Genomic DNA, 17,191 nt, shown 5'->3' on the forward strand with positions numbered 1-17,191 from the left:
CTTGGTCCAGTACAGTGTCCAGGAGCTCTGAGTATCTTGTTTACAATTACAAGCTTTTAATTATCTATTTGCAATGGCCAGGGGACATCACGACATGGACAGTTCACAAGCCTCCATTTAACCATGACCTGCAATTCCAAACTTCTGCAACAGGACTTTAAGCAGAGGTGTTTTTTTTTTTTTGTTTTTTTTTTTTTTAAGTGAAAGAGGGGCTGGTCAGGCCCACCTCTTCTCTCTGCTCCTTCCCAACCCCTGGGGGGTGATGATGGCCAAAGACAGGGAATCAGAGAAGGGAAACCTGGCTAACCCACCCCTACATACAGGGGATTTGGTCTCATTAGGCTTCCTTCCACGCCTGTCCCAGAGAGGCCAACTGGGGAGACACTAGGTAAAAAAAGGCACCTGTGCTTTCCTCCCTTCATTCTGTTGATACTTATTTACTGTCCTGCTGGGTCGGAGTGGTGGAGCAGGAGGAGGGACAGGGGTTTCAGGTAGCACAGCACATAGGTACAGACACGGGCACAAAACATGCGCCTGCACCCAAAAGCCATCTCCGAAGCCGGCCAGCCCTGGAGAACTTTTATTCTCCCGAGATGAGAACAGTTGATAGCAGTACAGTATGTTTTTATAGCACTCATTTTCAACAAACAGAATTATCTGTGTTGAACACCCGAGTTGCACAACTGTGTGCAGTAGCAGTACCCACGGGCTCCACTTTAAAGATAAGGAAACTGAGGTACCATGCCCTGGCCATTGTCCCAGGGCTGATGAGTGGAGGCTCCTGGACAGGGATGTCCATCTGACACCCAGCCCAGGGCTCTTCACAATGTACCTGCTTCTCCTCAGGGAATATGAGATGAATGGGGTGAAGACTAGTTCTACTGAGAAGGGCTCTACCTTTCACCCACATATGCTGCAAAGCTAAACTCCCTACCCACCTCCCACTTCTCTTTTTCTCCCCAAGAAGCCCTACCCCGTACGGACCAACCTCTTCGCCTGCTCACTGCAATCATGTTGCATGCGGTCTAAAAATCTCTCTACAGATCTGAACTTTGAAAGCCACTACTTTTCACGACATTAACACAAAGCAGTTATTACTGGCACCATTTAGCTAGGACGACTAGAAAGCAGAAAGCCTGTGAGCCAGCGGCCACATGGGTGAAAACAAGTTCCCTGTGGGCTCACAGCCCCCCGTGCTGGCCCACCCCCCCTCTCCCCTGCAGCAGCCACTCGCTCCATCGTCAGCTAAACCAGACCTGGACAGGAACATGCCTCCCTGGGCATGGCTTTTCTGCTGGAGTGTGGGGCTCTGTGCAAAGGATGACCTAGATTTTCTGGATGAGCGACTAATCTACACATATCTAACCAAGTGCATGAACTGCCTTGAGTTAAAAAGAGCTTTTAGCTGTGTCGCCTCTGCTGTGCAAGACAGCCGGTCTTCCTTGGGGACTGCCGCCTCGACCGGACCTGTCATGTCTGAAGAATCAGGGGTCTGAGAAGTCACAAGGTCGGCTGTCCTCTTCGGTTGTGTAAACTGGACACAGTTCTGGGGATGAGGGTTGGGAGGCTGGGCTGGCACTAAAAGACAAGGGGAGAGAGAAGGTGTGACAGGTCCTGGGCAGACTCAGTGATCGACTCTGGGACATCGAGGACACTATGACCTCAAACTCTCAGAGACGCTGTTAGAAGGTGGCACCCACTGAATACCCGGCTGCTTCTCTGGGGCCCGCTGAACTCCTTAGGAACAATCAAATCATGTGGCTGGGAAGTTAAGCTGTGATTTGATTCTTTGCTGATGCAGCCTACCTGGCTCACACACAGTGATAATTCCCCACAACGGCAACATAGGAATGTGCCTAGTAGGGGGCAAACGGGCAGCAGGGCCCTGTCCCAGCTTGCCAGAGGACACAGAGCACTGCCAGCACGTGGCTGAGAGAGAGGCTAGCAAAGGGGGAGTGGACCCGAAGAAACAAATGAAAACGGGAGAAAATCTAGGGCAACGAATGCTCTTTCCCCGCTCACTGGAGCACATTCCTGTGGCTTCATTCTTGTGTTAAATTCTGCACTTTTGCATATTTGTTGACAAGCTGAAAAAGGTATTAAGAAGCAACTCCAGGGAACTTTCCCAATATGCAGTGACATAACACAAGGTCTAGCTGAGACTCGTTAGCCTCAAATTCGGCCTCCTTCGGAACGTTCTTCTCAAGGTGTGACTTGATCCTAACACACCTACCTGCCTAGATAACCTCGTTCCAGGTCATAACGGGACTGAAGGAGTTGGTGTATGTTGACCCACGATAGATAGCTCTACATCGAGTACAGTCTTACCACAAATTGTGCTGTTACCATAAAAACTGTCCTTGGCTTATAACGCTCTGCAGTGAACAGTTCTGTACCAGAAACATCGTCATACCACCATTGTGGTGAAAGTAACTGAGCAAAGTCTTTTGTAATCAGATAGAAGTTATTCTGAAAGTCTCTTCTCCCCTTCTTCGGTTGTCATTAGGATTAGATTACTATTGATTAAAAATAGAAAAAATGCTTAGTCAACTGACTACAACAGTGAATTGTTCATATTTCTCTTACTGGATTTGGATTTGGGACACTATTGTGTCTTTCTCTTTGCTTTATTCCAAATAAAACTTATTTTTCACAAAACGTTGACTCTCATTACAACTCAAAGAATGGCAGGCCACTGTGCCTTGTCATATAATCTGTGCCAGTGAGATTGAACCCGGGTTCCCCTCAAGCATGGTCCCGCTCCATGGCGGAGCTAGTTGGGGGCCTTCAAAACCTATTTCCAATCCCAGGTTTTAAATGCACCCTCCCCTCAGACCCTTAAGACAGAAGGATTTCTTAGAGTTTACTGAGGTGCTGGAGAGAAATGTGCACAAGGCCCCGGGAAGCAACTCTGAGAGAAGGCCTGCATGGGTGGGTAACGAATCTCAGTGCCTGAAAGAAAGTGCCCTATACTAAGGAGCCAAGAGCAAATAAGAATGTTTCGACACAACCCAAGTCAGGAAATAGTGCTGTGTCACCGTATTACAGAAACAGCCCAAACGCAACACTGAAATTCATAACAGTGATACCAACTGGGAGAAGGAAGAACCAGGAGAAAGATTTGGTAGTGATAGAGGAAATGCAGCATCTGAGGGGAAGAAATGAAACCTTTTCAAAAATCAGCCTGATTCTCTCTCCCTATGTCTTTCTCTGCTGCTCTCTCTTCGTTAACATGCATGGTAGGCTTCCTGTGCACCAGAGACTCTTTACATGTGCTGACCTACAAGACAGGTGGCATTACTGTTATCTGGTGATGAGGAAATAGAGGCAAATGGAGAGGTAAGGTAACTTTCCCAAGTTAAGCTATTAAGTGGCAGACCTGGGATTCAAACCCAGGCCGCACAGCCTTGGGAAAGCTCTGGACATTTCTGAGCCTCGATTTGCTCATTTGCAGAACGAGAGCTTGACAAGGTCCTGCCCCCATCCCTCCCAGCAGAGAGATAATCAGGAGATCAGCCAAGATAAGAAAGCTTATATATCGTTTGGGGAGAACAAGGTCCTGAACTGAGTCCAAATCACTGTAATTTCTGGTTGATTTGTGGGTCCCAAATATCTAGGCTGTCTGACAGTTGTCACATGGGCCCACAAAACCCCCAACTCTGTTGATAAAGCAAGAGTAATGTACATTTAATGGTGCTTTCTCATCGACTACCCTCTCCATGCACTTTGGCTCATTTGAGCAAGACAACTCTGTGGGGTGGGTATTATTTTAGAGGTGAAGAAAAGGAGAATGAGGTGAAGTGACCTGCCTAATGCCACACAGCTGATGAGTGACGGTGTTCGGACCTGGGTTTTGGTCTTTCGACTCAAGCCCCACCCTTTCCATGGTATCTCACTGCTTCTCATTCTGACAGCTGTGAAGATTAAAGGCACATCCTTTCTCTCAGCACTTGAGGGTTTTTGGAGCCAGCCTGCATGCTGAATGAGAATACCAACAGTAATCACCACCACCCTGTACCGAGCATTCCATGTGCCAAATAGGGGCAAGGCTCTGTTATAGACACTCTAATTTTTACCACAGCTCTGCGTGGTAGGTATTTCTGCTTCACACATGAGGAAATAGACTCAAGAGAGATAAAACAACTCATTAGTGGTCCCACTGCTAGGAAGTGGCAGGAAACAGGGCTGCAAATTATTGTCCTGATCACTTTATCATTATGATTCTAGGGTTTTTAGTCTATGATAGACTTGCATGGCTTTTTAAATGGGGATCCTCGACGGATTAAGGGAAAGGGTGTGTCTACTTCTTATCGGTTCCCTATAATCTCTAGTCCTCTTCTGTAAACATTACACTGGGGCCATTTCCTTTACTTAAACTACAGTATGTAAGGACAGACATCAACTGGCAACTGCTGATAAACACAAAACAGTTACTGCTCACTTAATACAAGTTAAGAGTTAAACACTTTTGGAAGAAATAGCTAAGAATTTGTATCTGGAGATGTGAAGGGATGTAGGGAGTAGATGGTGAGGAAATTAGCACAGTTTTTAAGAAGGTGAAAAGATGAGTTGAGAAACTATAAGGACAAAGCTGGGACTCAGAATTGTACTCTTCTTTCAGTGTGTGTTAGCGTCATTGGCATTTAATTCCATTTACAGATCTAGACAGATCTGCCCCTAGACACATTGACAGAGATTCTCAAATATCTTTAGGATCCTGAATTTTAAGGTCATCGTGCAATAGAACAGGATGTCCTCAAGTGAGAAACGCTTAGATTCAAGTTCAAAAAGCCTTTTCCATGGTTTTTTGAGTAGATCTTCCAAAGTTTATCTATTGAAAACCTACATTTTTAGGACTTAAAAGGTAAGGAGTAATGCTTGAAGAAGCTAATATCCTGAATTTCTGTGGGATCTAACAGTTTGATTCTAAGAGTTTCCGATTTGTTGTGTCCTGTTAGACTTGTCAACAAGTCCTTGGTCAGCTCCTGAGAGCCTGCTCTGAGCAGAGCAGAGGGGAATGCTGAGGGCAGGGAAACCAAGCCCACACACAAGCCCTGAAAATACCACTAAACAACCCTGACTTACATTTGTATAGCACTTCCATTTACAAAATATTTTCACATGTATGATCTTGTTTGATCATCACAATATCCTTATGAAGTAGGAAGGACCATATCTATTCAGCAAATGAGAAAGACTATAGAGCTGATGTTTAGTCTGTCCAAATGGCATCTGTTCAGATTGATGGGGGTCTGTGCCATACTAGTTATTAAATATTTTGAATATCACCCTGGATAAACAACTGGTTCATGGATAATACTACCACCAAGAGGCGGAGTTGGAGTTCCAGGCTTGACTGGTCTCACAAGTGCAAGGTTCTTTGTTCAAAGAACTCTGTTAGGTACTATGTGTGTGCATGCAAAGATAACCAAGATCTTGTCCCAGTGAATGGCCAGAAGCTACTAGCTACAATATGGTAGAAAATACAGCAAGGACCTGTAAAGCAGTGTGGAGAAGGTCCAGGAAAGCCAGATTTGACTAAAAGAAATGGCTCGACCTTCATGAAGAGGTGGCATTTAAGGTGGGGCTTGAAGGATGGGTCAAATTTTGATAGACTAAGATGGAGGTAAAGGTATTCTGGACGGGGGAAGAAATGGTTTCTACTTTCAGATAAGATGGTTTAAATGTATTAGGGAAAGGATGTAAAGTCTAGTTTGGTTTAATGAGAAAGCACTGTTGGGTAGGCAAATAAGTGTGAAAGTGTAGGTCCATATGGGAACATCACATGCTACATTGGGAGTTGCTCTGACTCTGATCTTTATCTTAAAATTCTACAAAAGCAGATGGCCTACAGGAAAAGAAAAGCAGTAGTCATTCACTTAGTCTTCTGTTCAAATTGTCAGGCTGTTGCATGTTACAACCTCAGCCTTAAGGGTTCTTTTCAAGGTCGATCATTTAAAAAAAAAAAAAAACCCTTGAACCTTATTTTAATTTCTACTTGTGTATTTTTCCCTAGCCTTATAGCCCCTCAAGAGACACAGCCAGCACAGGAAGGCTGAGGGGGGGAAGGGGAGGGGGAGGGAGCGAGAGCGCGTGAGCACGTGCGCGTATGAGTGCTTGTTGCTACAGTGAAGTAGGACATAAAGGTTGACTTTTGCGGATCTCAACTAATTTTGTTGTTTAGAAAGCTTGACCAAATGCAGTTATTATTTTTCCTCCCTCACCTCGCCTGCATTAGCATCTTAACTTTTAATTTCCTTCCCTGTCCATATCCTTCCCTGCCTGCAGTAGCAGCTGAGCAGCCACAGGGAAGGCCATCCGTGATAATGAGGAGCAATGACTCCTCTAGGGCTGCCCAGATCTGTCACAGAGACACGGGAGCACTCATTTTTGGATAAAGTCAGACCGCCAAAATGTACGAGAAGTCAGCAAGGAAGAGGCTGAGAGTTGGCAAGGCTTTGGCTTCACCTGCTTGGCTAAGTTTTATCACAGTGGGATGAATACTGTTATTTCAGATGCACCAGCTAGCACGTCTGCTCCTGATCCACACTTGTGAATTGAGTAAAAGTATAACCCTGTAGCCGGTGAGATAGGTCTAGAGTAGACTGTGAAGTAGATAAGGACTTCAATGCTTTCCCCACTTGGTGTTATTTTCCCTTTACTTCCCACCTTTCCACAGACCTCATGGTTAACTGTGGAAACCATGAGAAAAGATCTGTTAAGGTATGAGAGACTTCAATATTCTCCAAGTCATATTTGCATAATAATAGTCATTCTGAGAGGAGATAACATAATGAAGAAAAATTCACAACAGGTAAAATTTGAGGATTCGGTGGGTAATCTTTTTCCTTCTTCTAGTGGGGAGGCCTTAATAGTAATAGAAAGTTTCAGGGGTGAAAAAAATCATTTTATACCTCAGGATGAACATATTCAGGCTTATCCAGAAACAAATATATTAAATCTGACTGACTTTTCAAGACTTCCTGGGTAGCTTAAAAAAAAAAAAAAAAATCCCCAAACAACCTCCCCACCAAAAAATTCCAAGTCGTTATCTTACCCCTATCACATCATATTTAGGGATGGGGCAAAAAATTTGTATTTTTCATAATCTCTCCTGGGATTTGATGATCAGTCAAGTTTGATTGGGCTGATTAGAATGATTAGTTTATTTCTTGCCCTGAAGTAGGTCTATGAGCTACTGAATCTAGGAAGACACTTCCAATTTCAGAATTCAGTGGTGAAGTCTTCCAGGGCTAGATACAAGGAAAGTACTTAATAAATAGGGGATTTGGTGCCAACATTACAGACTCCTTGGGGCTTGGTTAGTCTTAATTTATGGAACACCATGAGAGATCAATCTGGGATGAGCCAGAGGACCATGATCAAAGGTAATTGGTCTGGGCCACTGTACATCAGCAAAACTCCCTTCTCTCCTGGGCCTGCGTTCTGAGGTGATATTTTATTCCTGAAGCCAGAGACCTTGGTTCTCATACTCTACAAAATAAAAATGTCAGTTCCTCTGTGGCCTTCACAGGCTCTCCTGGACAAGAGTCTTTGCCTATGGTGTCTGAGAAGTCTTTTCTATCCCTTCTGTCTCTGGTATCCATGAAAGTGCCCACTGGGGCCTGTCACTTTTCAGGCATTAATGAAGGGATACCAATAGCTCAATCCTCTGGGTCACCCGGTTCTTCAATGTCTGCACAGATGCATTTTATCCAGGATATTAAAACACCTCTCCTTCCCTTTCCCGCCATCTAACTCTTGGGCTTTTTACTGCTAATAACACTTCTGCCAGAGAGAGGACCTACAGAAAACTGAATGCTACTTATTTTATAGTATTTCAACAACTCTGGTAAAACAATTGAAACAGACTTAAAAGGATGATTAAAATGTGTGGGTTCTTGGTAAATTTCTATGAACCCCTCTTCTGGTCTGGCATGGCCTTATGAATAAAACTTCAAGTAATTTGCCATTTCACCTCTTTAGTTCTTGGGGTGTTCCAAAGAATATTTCATTACTAGCAAGTCACCTCATTAAATAAGGACATCCTTTTTGTCAGGGTTTTATTTATCTCCCATCCTTGCCCAGTGAGATATCAGAAGGGGGCTCTGGTTTCTCAGTTATTAAACCTTTTGTCTCTCAGATCTTTGCCTTCACAAACTTGATCCCACACATGAGGAACTCAAAGAATTAAACCAGAGGTGAAACAAAAGTTAGTCACCTTCACTTGTCATCTGCTGCTACCTTGAAAAGTCTTGATTTGCCTTCTGGCAAGCTCTATCACATGGGCATGGTTGTGAAAGAGATTTCCCATCACTTAAAGTTCCTACAGAAGGACCTTCCACTAGTTTTTCTGATAGCCTCTTTTGATGTGTTTGTTTTAAATAACTTTTTCTTTCTCACTGAGTACAGGGAAAGGTAAATGGCTCAATATGTAGTTTGATGTCTTTTGACACATACATACATCCATGTAACCCAAACCCCTTTCAAGATCTAGAATATTTCTAAGTCCCAGTAAATTTCCTAATCTCCCAGTCTGTTCTTCCAATCCCGCCCCCATCATAAAGCCATTATTCTTATTTTTATGATCACATTAGTTTTACCTGTTTTCGAACTTCATATAATCGGAACATATAGTATTTTTTTGTGTAATGCTTCTTTCATGAAAAATAGTTTTTGAGATTAACCAATGTTAACTATATCAGTGGCTTATTCATTTTCATTGATGAGTAGGTATTCCGTTGTACACACAATATTTTGTTTATTCTTGTTGATGTCGAGTGACATAAGGATTGTTCCAGTTGTGAATTTTTATGGCTAAAGCTGCTATGGACATTCTTGTACAAATCATATTGCATACGTATGTTTTCCTTCCTCTTGCATAAATACCTAGAAGTAGAATTGATGGGTCATAGGGTAGGTGTATATTTAACTTTATAAGAAACTGCTAAGCAGTTATCCAAAGTGACTGTATCATTTTACAATCCCATCCATAATGCTTAAGAGTTCCAGACGACACACATTCTCACCAACAGTTGGTGTTATGAGTCTTTTAATGTTAGCCTTTTCAGTGGGTGTACAGCACTATCTTATTGTGATTATAATTAATTTTTTCTAGTGCCTAATAATGTTGAGGACTTTTATATGTTTCTTTGCATTTACATATCTTCCATTGTGATATGTGTATTCAACTATTTTGTCCATTTTTAACTACATTGCTTATTTTTATTATTGGGCTGCAGGAGCTCTCTATTATTTTGAATAACAGTTCCTGTTGAAGTCATATATTGCCAAGTATTTTCTCCCATTCTATGCCTTGTCCATTCATTTCTTTAATGGTTCTTTTGATGAGCAAAACTTTTTTGATTTTTATGAAGCCCAACTTATAAATACATCATTTATGGTTAAGTCCTTTGTATCTTGTCTAAAAATACCTACCTCAAGTTTGCAAAAATATTCTCATATATTGCCTTCCAGAAGCCTTATTGCTTTAACTTTATATTCAGGCCTCTGATTAATCTCAAATTATTTTTGTGTATGGTATGAAATACAGGTCCCAGTCATTTTTTCATGGGTTTCAGTTGTTCCATCACTATGTGTTGAAGGGACATTCCTTTTTCTAATGACTTGCTTTGGTACTTTTGTTGAAGATTAATTGCCCGTATATGTAGATTTATTTCTGAACTCACTATTCTGTTCCACTAATATACTTGTCTATCCTTATATGGTCTTATTATAGCTTTATCGTAAATCTTGACATCAGGTAGTGTGAATTTTCCAACTTCACTCTTCCTTTTCAAGATTGTTTTAGCTATTTCAGGTTCTTTCATTTCCATATAAGCTCTAGTTGCATTGCCTGAAACTCTAGGGTTTTTTTTTTTTTTTCATTCTTTTATTCCTGAGTTGTTGACTTGCCATCTTTTCTTTTTCAGTGTCCAATGTACTATTAAGCCCATTTGGCAAATTTTTCCTTTTGGTATATTTTATTTTTCATTTCTAAGATTTCTATTTGGTTCTTTTTATTGTTTCTGCTTCTCTGTTGAAAATACTCATCTGTTTACATTACTTTAAATCCTTCAACATATTTATAACAGCAGTTTTAAATTCCTTATTGACTAATTCCAACCTTTGTGGTGTCTCTGGGTTCATTTCTATTGAACTTTTTTCTTCTAAGTATGGGTCACATTCTCCTTGTTTATGTCTTGTAATTTTATATTACATGCTAGCCATTGTGGATACAATACTGAGAATTTGAATCATGTTCCTTTATAGAAGCATTTAATTTACTTGAGCCTTAAATTGATCAAGGCTTGAATTTAGGCTTTGTTAATCTGGGTTAAGAGTAGCCCTTATTCTAGGGCTAGAGTAGCTAAACTCTTATGTTTCAGTCTTCTTCATGTCCCAACTCAATGCCCAAGGCATTGTATCTGTCCATTCTGGCTGATTGGAACTGTGATATTTCCAGAATATGAGATTTCCTCTGACTCACAGATGCCTTGTATTTGGTGTCATGGAGTCTTACCATATTCATATAGTTTAGTATTTGGCCAAAGATTAAAGGAGATTCTTCCTAAGTTTCTTATTCCACAAATTGCAGCTACCCCAGAACTCCTAAACACAAACTCCATTTCCTCTGCCAGGCAAGATCCTACTCTCCAGTGTCTAGTTCCTTGTACCAGAATTTGTAAAGTGACCCCAGGCAGAAGGCAAAGGTGTATGTTGAGTTTACTTTGTATCTTTTCGTTTTATCCACAATCACAAGTCTGTTTTCCTTTTAGTACCTTAAAATAGTTGTTTCACATATTTTGTCCAGTTTTATAGTTGTTTATAGCAGGAAAATAATTACAATACCCAATATTCCACTATGGTCAGAATTGGAAGTTCCTGTTTTGATGTTTAATATCTTTATAAATGGGAAGTTGCAGTGTTTTTGCTGAAATTGTAATCTATTTACACTTTTTTTATCTGTCCTCTTAGAGATAACTCATCCTAACTCTTTTATGCTTAACACCTTAACATATGTTAATACCAAGAAGACAGAAAAAGCCACCTATTTGTCTTCTTTGCTGACATCTTATATACTCAAAGATTTTATTTCTATATCATTTCTTAACTATTTATCTCCTCTGTACTCACTCTAGCCTTCCAAGCTTATCTTAAAACCCAGAGACTAAACCTGAATCTAATAACATTTAGCTCTCTAGTGTATGGTCAGATTTTAGTGTAAGATCTTGATGTCCAGAACATCAGCCTTTCTTTGGGAAATATCCCTTTCCCAAATTCCATCATGTGATTCGAGAGAAATGTTCCTTTCTTAAATTGTTCTACCCATATGATCGCAGTTGATTGGTTCAAGCATTAGCTACCTGCCCCTGTTTAAATCAATCAAAGTCCTTCCCCGGAAATTTTTTCATTGAACTTAAAAAATATTACATCTCTAATGATTAGAGATGCAGGATTTACAGCTGTTGGTGCCATATTCTCTGTCCATGGCGATGAAAGAGAATGATTAGGTGACAATCAGATAGAAGCAGAGACAGAAGAGAGAGATTGAAATACATGCTAGAGTCTCCTAATGGTGTTCTAGTTCCTAATTTTGGATGTTCCCAAGGCTTACAGGTATCTTATACTCTTCTTGTGCTTTAGTTATAGAAATATCTGTATTCCTTCTAATAAATTCCATAATATAGTTCATGTTGGATTTCTTTCATTGTTCTAGTATTTTGAAAAATGAGAGAGTTACTTTTTTGGGTCTTATTTACTGAACAGATATAAATATACATCGGAATAATATAAAATTTAAAATTATAATACTACCTACTAGGTTCATACCTGCTTGTGTTTATTATGACGATATCCTGGAAATGTTTTTGACACAGCATCCCAACCAGATATCGCCATCTTGTATCTCCATGATGCGCTTTTGGATCCTTTCATGGTTTGCATTATTGGTCTGAGGAAGTGGTACACTAACAAGCAAGTCTATAGTAATAATAATTGTTACTATTTTTGCATATCTACTGTTTAATAGCGTTTTGATATTTTACACAAATTCTTTTTTTTTTACTAAGGTATCAACTTTGTAACAATACAGAAAAAAAGGTGCTAATGCTAATGTTTATAGAAACTGAGTCTTAAAAACATTAAGAAACTTGCTAAGGACAAATAGGTACTATGTGCCAGCATTAGGACTAGACTTCAGAATACGACTGAGGTTTTAGTCCCTTAACCTGGTAAGTCTATTTCTACTAATGCAATCTCAAACTATTTTAACTTTTTTAGAAGACATGTGGCACTACTGGCTTATATTGAATTTACAATCTACTAAAATCTTTTGGTTTTTTTTTCATAAGAATTACAATCTAGTTTTTTTTTTCATGCAGAACATGTATGAATCAATATTTTTAAACTTAAATGCTAGGCATTTATTCCTATTGATGTGCTGTTTGTCAAAGTCCTTTGTTTTACCTAACTGATCTTCTTGAATTTTGATTTTTATTGAATGCACTTACTATTTCCATTGGTGATCTAACGAAAACATAAATTGTGTTTAGGCCTGAGGAAAATGTCTGGGGCCACTTATAAATGCTTATACCTGCTGAATGACATCCCTCTATGCTCACATCTGTATGCATGCACTTTGAGTATGAAAATTAACCAGCTGCTATAAATCTATTTACATGGATTTTTTTTATATAGCCTATATTTTCCCACTTAACATTTATTGAGCATTTATTTTGCATTTACTTTTTGACTTTATAGCAGAGCCTGTCACTGCCCCAGCCATATACTCTCAGGCCTTAACATTATAGTGTATACCCACTCAACTTTCTCTGGCTTTCTTACCCTACCCCAACTTGTGTACAAGACAGGCCAAAAGTGCTAGAGAATTAACACCCCTTAAAAGTAGCCTTTAATCAATGACTGATGGAACTTCGTATATGAATAATCCAGCTCATTTGCCTTGAGTGGGACTTAATAAACTCTTTCATTATGACTCCAGAGTAATAACTCACTTGATAATGCATCTTTATAAGTTGCCTTTCCTATTCCTCTACCAGTTTTCCCTGATATCATCTTCCAAAATAAGTATTTCTGTTGAAATCCTTGTCTCAGTACCTGCTTTTGGGGAAACCCCAAACTAAGACAATCTAATTTAATTTTCACCCAAATTTAAATGATCTTTAAAATTTTCCACATTATCTTTTTTTGTAGATGGGATAATTGCAAAGACAAAAGTTAAAGTTGAAAGACAAAAGTAGTAAGAGCTTGTGTAACTACAGTAATAAGTAATAAATTTACACACAATGTAAAACATGATGTCAAAAATATAAATGTGGGGGGAGGTTGAGTAAAAAATGTGGTGCCCTCAGAATGTGCATGAACTTAAAACATAATAAATTTATAATAGGTTGCTATAAACATAATTTGTTATATATAAATGTTATGGTGACCACAAAATAAAAACCTATAATAGATACACAAATATAAGAAAAAGAATCCCAAACAAATCACTAAAGTCATCGATGTATAAGAAGAGAGAGCAAGAGAAGAAAGGAACAGGGAAGAACTACAAAAAACAACCAAAAAACAATGAATAAAATGGCAGTCAGTACACACCTGTCCATAGTAACCTTAAATATAAATGGACTAAATTTCAAGAAGCAAATAATCTTCTGAGACTGAATCAGGAAAAACAGAAAATGTGGACTGATTGGTCATTAGAAATGAAATTGTATCAGTAATCAAAAACTACCATCAAACAAAAATACAGGACCAGATGTCTTTACAAGTGAATTTTACCAAGCATTCAAAAAGGAATTAAGAACTATTCTCCTCAAACTATCAAAAAGAAAAAAATTGAGGAAGGAAAGCTTCTAAACTCATTCTATAAGAATAGCATTAATTACTCTGATACCAAAACCAGACAAAGGCACTGAAACAAAAAGAAAATTACAGGCCAGTACCTCTGATCAACACAGATGCAAAAACCCTCAACAAAAGCTTAGCACACTGATTTCAGCAATACAGTAAAACGATCGCACACCATAATTAAATGGGATTTATTCCAGGGATGCAAGGATGGTTCAATACCCACAAATCAATCAAAGTGATACACCACATAAAAAAGGATGCAAAATATATCTTATCAATAGATGCAGAAAAAGAATTTGAAAAAAATCCAACATTCATTTATGATTTCAAAAGCTCTCAACAAAGTATGTATATAAGAAAAATACCTCAATATAATAAAGGCCATATGTGACAAATGCACAGCTAATATCATACTCAATGACAAAAAAACTGAAAGCTGTTTCTCTAAGATCAGGAGCAAGACGAGAATGGCCAACCTGACCACTCTTATTTAACATAGTACTGGAAGTCTTAGCCATAGCAATCAGACAGGAAGAAAAAATAAAAGGTATCCAAATTGGAAAGGAGGAAGTATAACTGTCACTATTTGCAGATGACATGCTACTATATATAGGAAACCTGAAAGATTCCTCCAAAAAAACTCTTAGAATTAAAAAATTCAGTAAAGTGTCAGGATACAAAATTAACATAAAGAAATCTGTTGTGTTTCTATATACAAATAACTAACTAGCAGAAAGAAAAATTTGGAAAACAATCCATTTACAATTTCATCGAAAAAGAATAAAATAGCTAGGAATACATTTAATGAAGGAAATAAAAGACCTGTACTTTGATAAGTAGAAAATATTGAAAAAATAGAAGAAGGCACAAGTAAATAAAAGGATATACTGTAATCACGGATAGGAAAAATTAATAGCATTAAACTGTTCATAGAACCCTAAGCAATCTACAGATTCAATGCAATCCCTATTAAAATCCCTATTAAAATGCCACTGGCATTTTTCACAGAACTAGAACAAATAATCCTAAAATTTATATGGAATCACAAAATGCCCTAAAGCATCTTGAGAAAGCAGAACAAAGTTGAAGGTATCACACTATCTGATATCAAACTATGCTACAAGGCTATTGTAGTCAAAACACCAAAACAGACACATAGATTAATGGAACAGAATAAAGAGCCTAGAAATAAACCCACATCCATATGGTCAACTAATCTATGAGAAAGAAGGCAAGCATATGTATTAGGGGAAAGGCTCTTCAATAAATGGTGTTGGGAAAACTGGACAGATGTAAAAAAAAAAATTGAAACTAGACCACTTTCTTACACCATATGCAAAAATGCAGTCGGCATTAATATAATGAGTAGGTGTAGAGCCAGAGGAGAGAGAGCAATTAGGGGGATCGTTTCATAAACCATATAAATGTCTAACCAATATACTGTATACTTGAAACTAACAATAAAATAAAATAATATAAAAATGGATTGAAGACTTAAATGTAAGACTTGAAATGATAAAACTCCTAGAAGAAAATACAGGCAGTAAACTCTTTGACATCTGTCTTACAATTTTTGGGGGGGGGCTATATAACTCCTCAGGCAAAAGAAACAAAAATAAACAAATAGGACTATATTAAAAAACTTTTGCATACTGAAAGAAACTATCAACAAGATGAAAAGGCATTCTACTGAATGAGAGAGTATTTTCAAACAATAAATTTAATATGGAGTTATATTCAAAATATATAAAGAACTCACACAACTCAACATTTAAAAAATACAATTAATAATGAGCAGAGAACCTGAATAGACATTTCTCCAAATAAGACATAAAGACGGCCAACAGACATATGAAAATATGTTCGACATCACTAATCACCAGGGACATGCAAAGCAAAACCACAATGAATATTATCTCACACCTGCTAGAATGGCTATTATCAAAAAAGACAATAAATAACAAATGTTAGTAAGCATGTGAAGAAAAGGGAACTCTTGGGCGCAAATGTTGGTAAGATTTAAATTGGTGCAGCCACTATGGAATACAGTATAGAGATTCCTCAAAAAATTAAAAATAAAACTTCTGTACAATTCAAAAATTTCACTTCTGGGTATTTATCTGAAGCAAATGAAAATGATAATTCAAAAAGATATATGCACCCATATGTTCACTGAAGAATTGTTTACATTTTCTGAGATATAGAAGCAATCTAAATGTCCATTGATAGACAAATGAATAAAGATGTGGCATATATATACAATGTAATATCCCTCAGCCATAAAGAAAACAAAATCTTGCCATTTGCAACAACATGAATAGATCTGTAAAGTATTATGGTAAGTTAAATAAGACAAAGACAAATACAGTATTTCACTTATGTGTAGAATCTAAAAACAAAACAAAGCAACAAACAAAAGGAAATAGAAACAAACTCATAGATACAGAGAACAAACTGATGGTTACTAGTGTGTAGGGGTGAGGAGTTGGGAGAAAAGGGAAATGGGATTAATAACTACAAATTTCCAGTTATAAAATAAGTCACAGGTATTAATGTACAGCATAGAGAACACAGTCAGTAATACCGTAATTAGTATGTCCAGTGATTGATAATTACTAGATTTATTGTGGTGATCACTTTGTAAAGTATATAATTGTTGAAATCCTATGTCATACACCTGAAACTAATATAATGTTGTATGTCACCTACAATTAAAAATAAATTGAAATAATTTTTCTAGTGCTGATAAAATTTTTTTCCAGATTATCCATTTTGTAAATGAGAAAACAGCAGTAAAATAATTTGCCTAAGGTCAGTATTTGGTAAAAGGGAGATTCAAGATTAGATTCCAAAGACCATGATGCTATGTGACCTACCATGGTCTCTTCTGTAATTAGTTCACTGCCTTGCTGAAATCAGGCATCATGTTTTTGGCCTTTCCCTGTTCATAACTGGGTGTGTGTGTGTGGGTGAGGTGGGGCAAGGAGGAAAGTACATTTTCTCTCTTAACTCTAGCTCCCATCTTTGACAATAGAATTGAAGTTTAAAGTTTCCAGTTTTAGTTTTGTCTTTCTAGACACCAGAAATGCAACATCTCAGTGTTGAGCAGGGAATGGGCTGAATTTGATTTGGGATGTCCAGTATAGGACATGAATAGGTTATTTCAGTTGTATGTATCCAAAACACCCAATTTTTATTTTTTACTCTTCTCTCCCCTCTTTAATACAATCATGGCACTCTATTTCATCGTCCAAGAAAATGAGAACAATAGATTCCTTTGAATTTTCTGTAATTCGTAATCATCTGTTGTCCTTAG

The 17,191-nt window shown here is 38.2% G+C and overlaps 1 protein-coding gene across 6 annotated transcripts in view; it reads right to left on the reverse strand.

Moving 5' to 3' along the window:
* The window catches only part of RASGRP1 (RAS guanyl releasing protein 1), an 84,792-nt gene that overhangs the window by 42,023 nt on the left and 25,578 nt on the right, over positions 1-17,191 (reverse strand). For 4 of the 6 annotated variants that reach the window (XM_016152177.2, XM_016152172.2, XM_016152173.2 and 1 more), the window contains exon 3: positions 1,468-1,578. The exons of the other annotated variants lie outside the window; for them this stretch is intronic. In XM_016152177.2, the coding sequence (XP_016007663.1) occupies positions 1,468-1,578 (111 nt within the window). The remainder of the gene's footprint in view (positions 1-1,467; positions 1,579-17,191) is intronic. 6 annotated transcript variants of the gene reach the window in all.

The sequence above is a fragment of the Rousettus aegyptiacus genome, unplaced genomic scaffold (assembly GCF_014176215.1).
Source record: "Rousettus aegyptiacus isolate mRouAeg1 unplaced genomic scaffold, mRouAeg1.p scaffold_m13_p_3, whole genome shotgun sequence".
Classification (NCBI taxonomy): domain Eukaryota; kingdom Metazoa; phylum Chordata; class Mammalia; order Chiroptera; family Pteropodidae; genus Rousettus; species Rousettus aegyptiacus.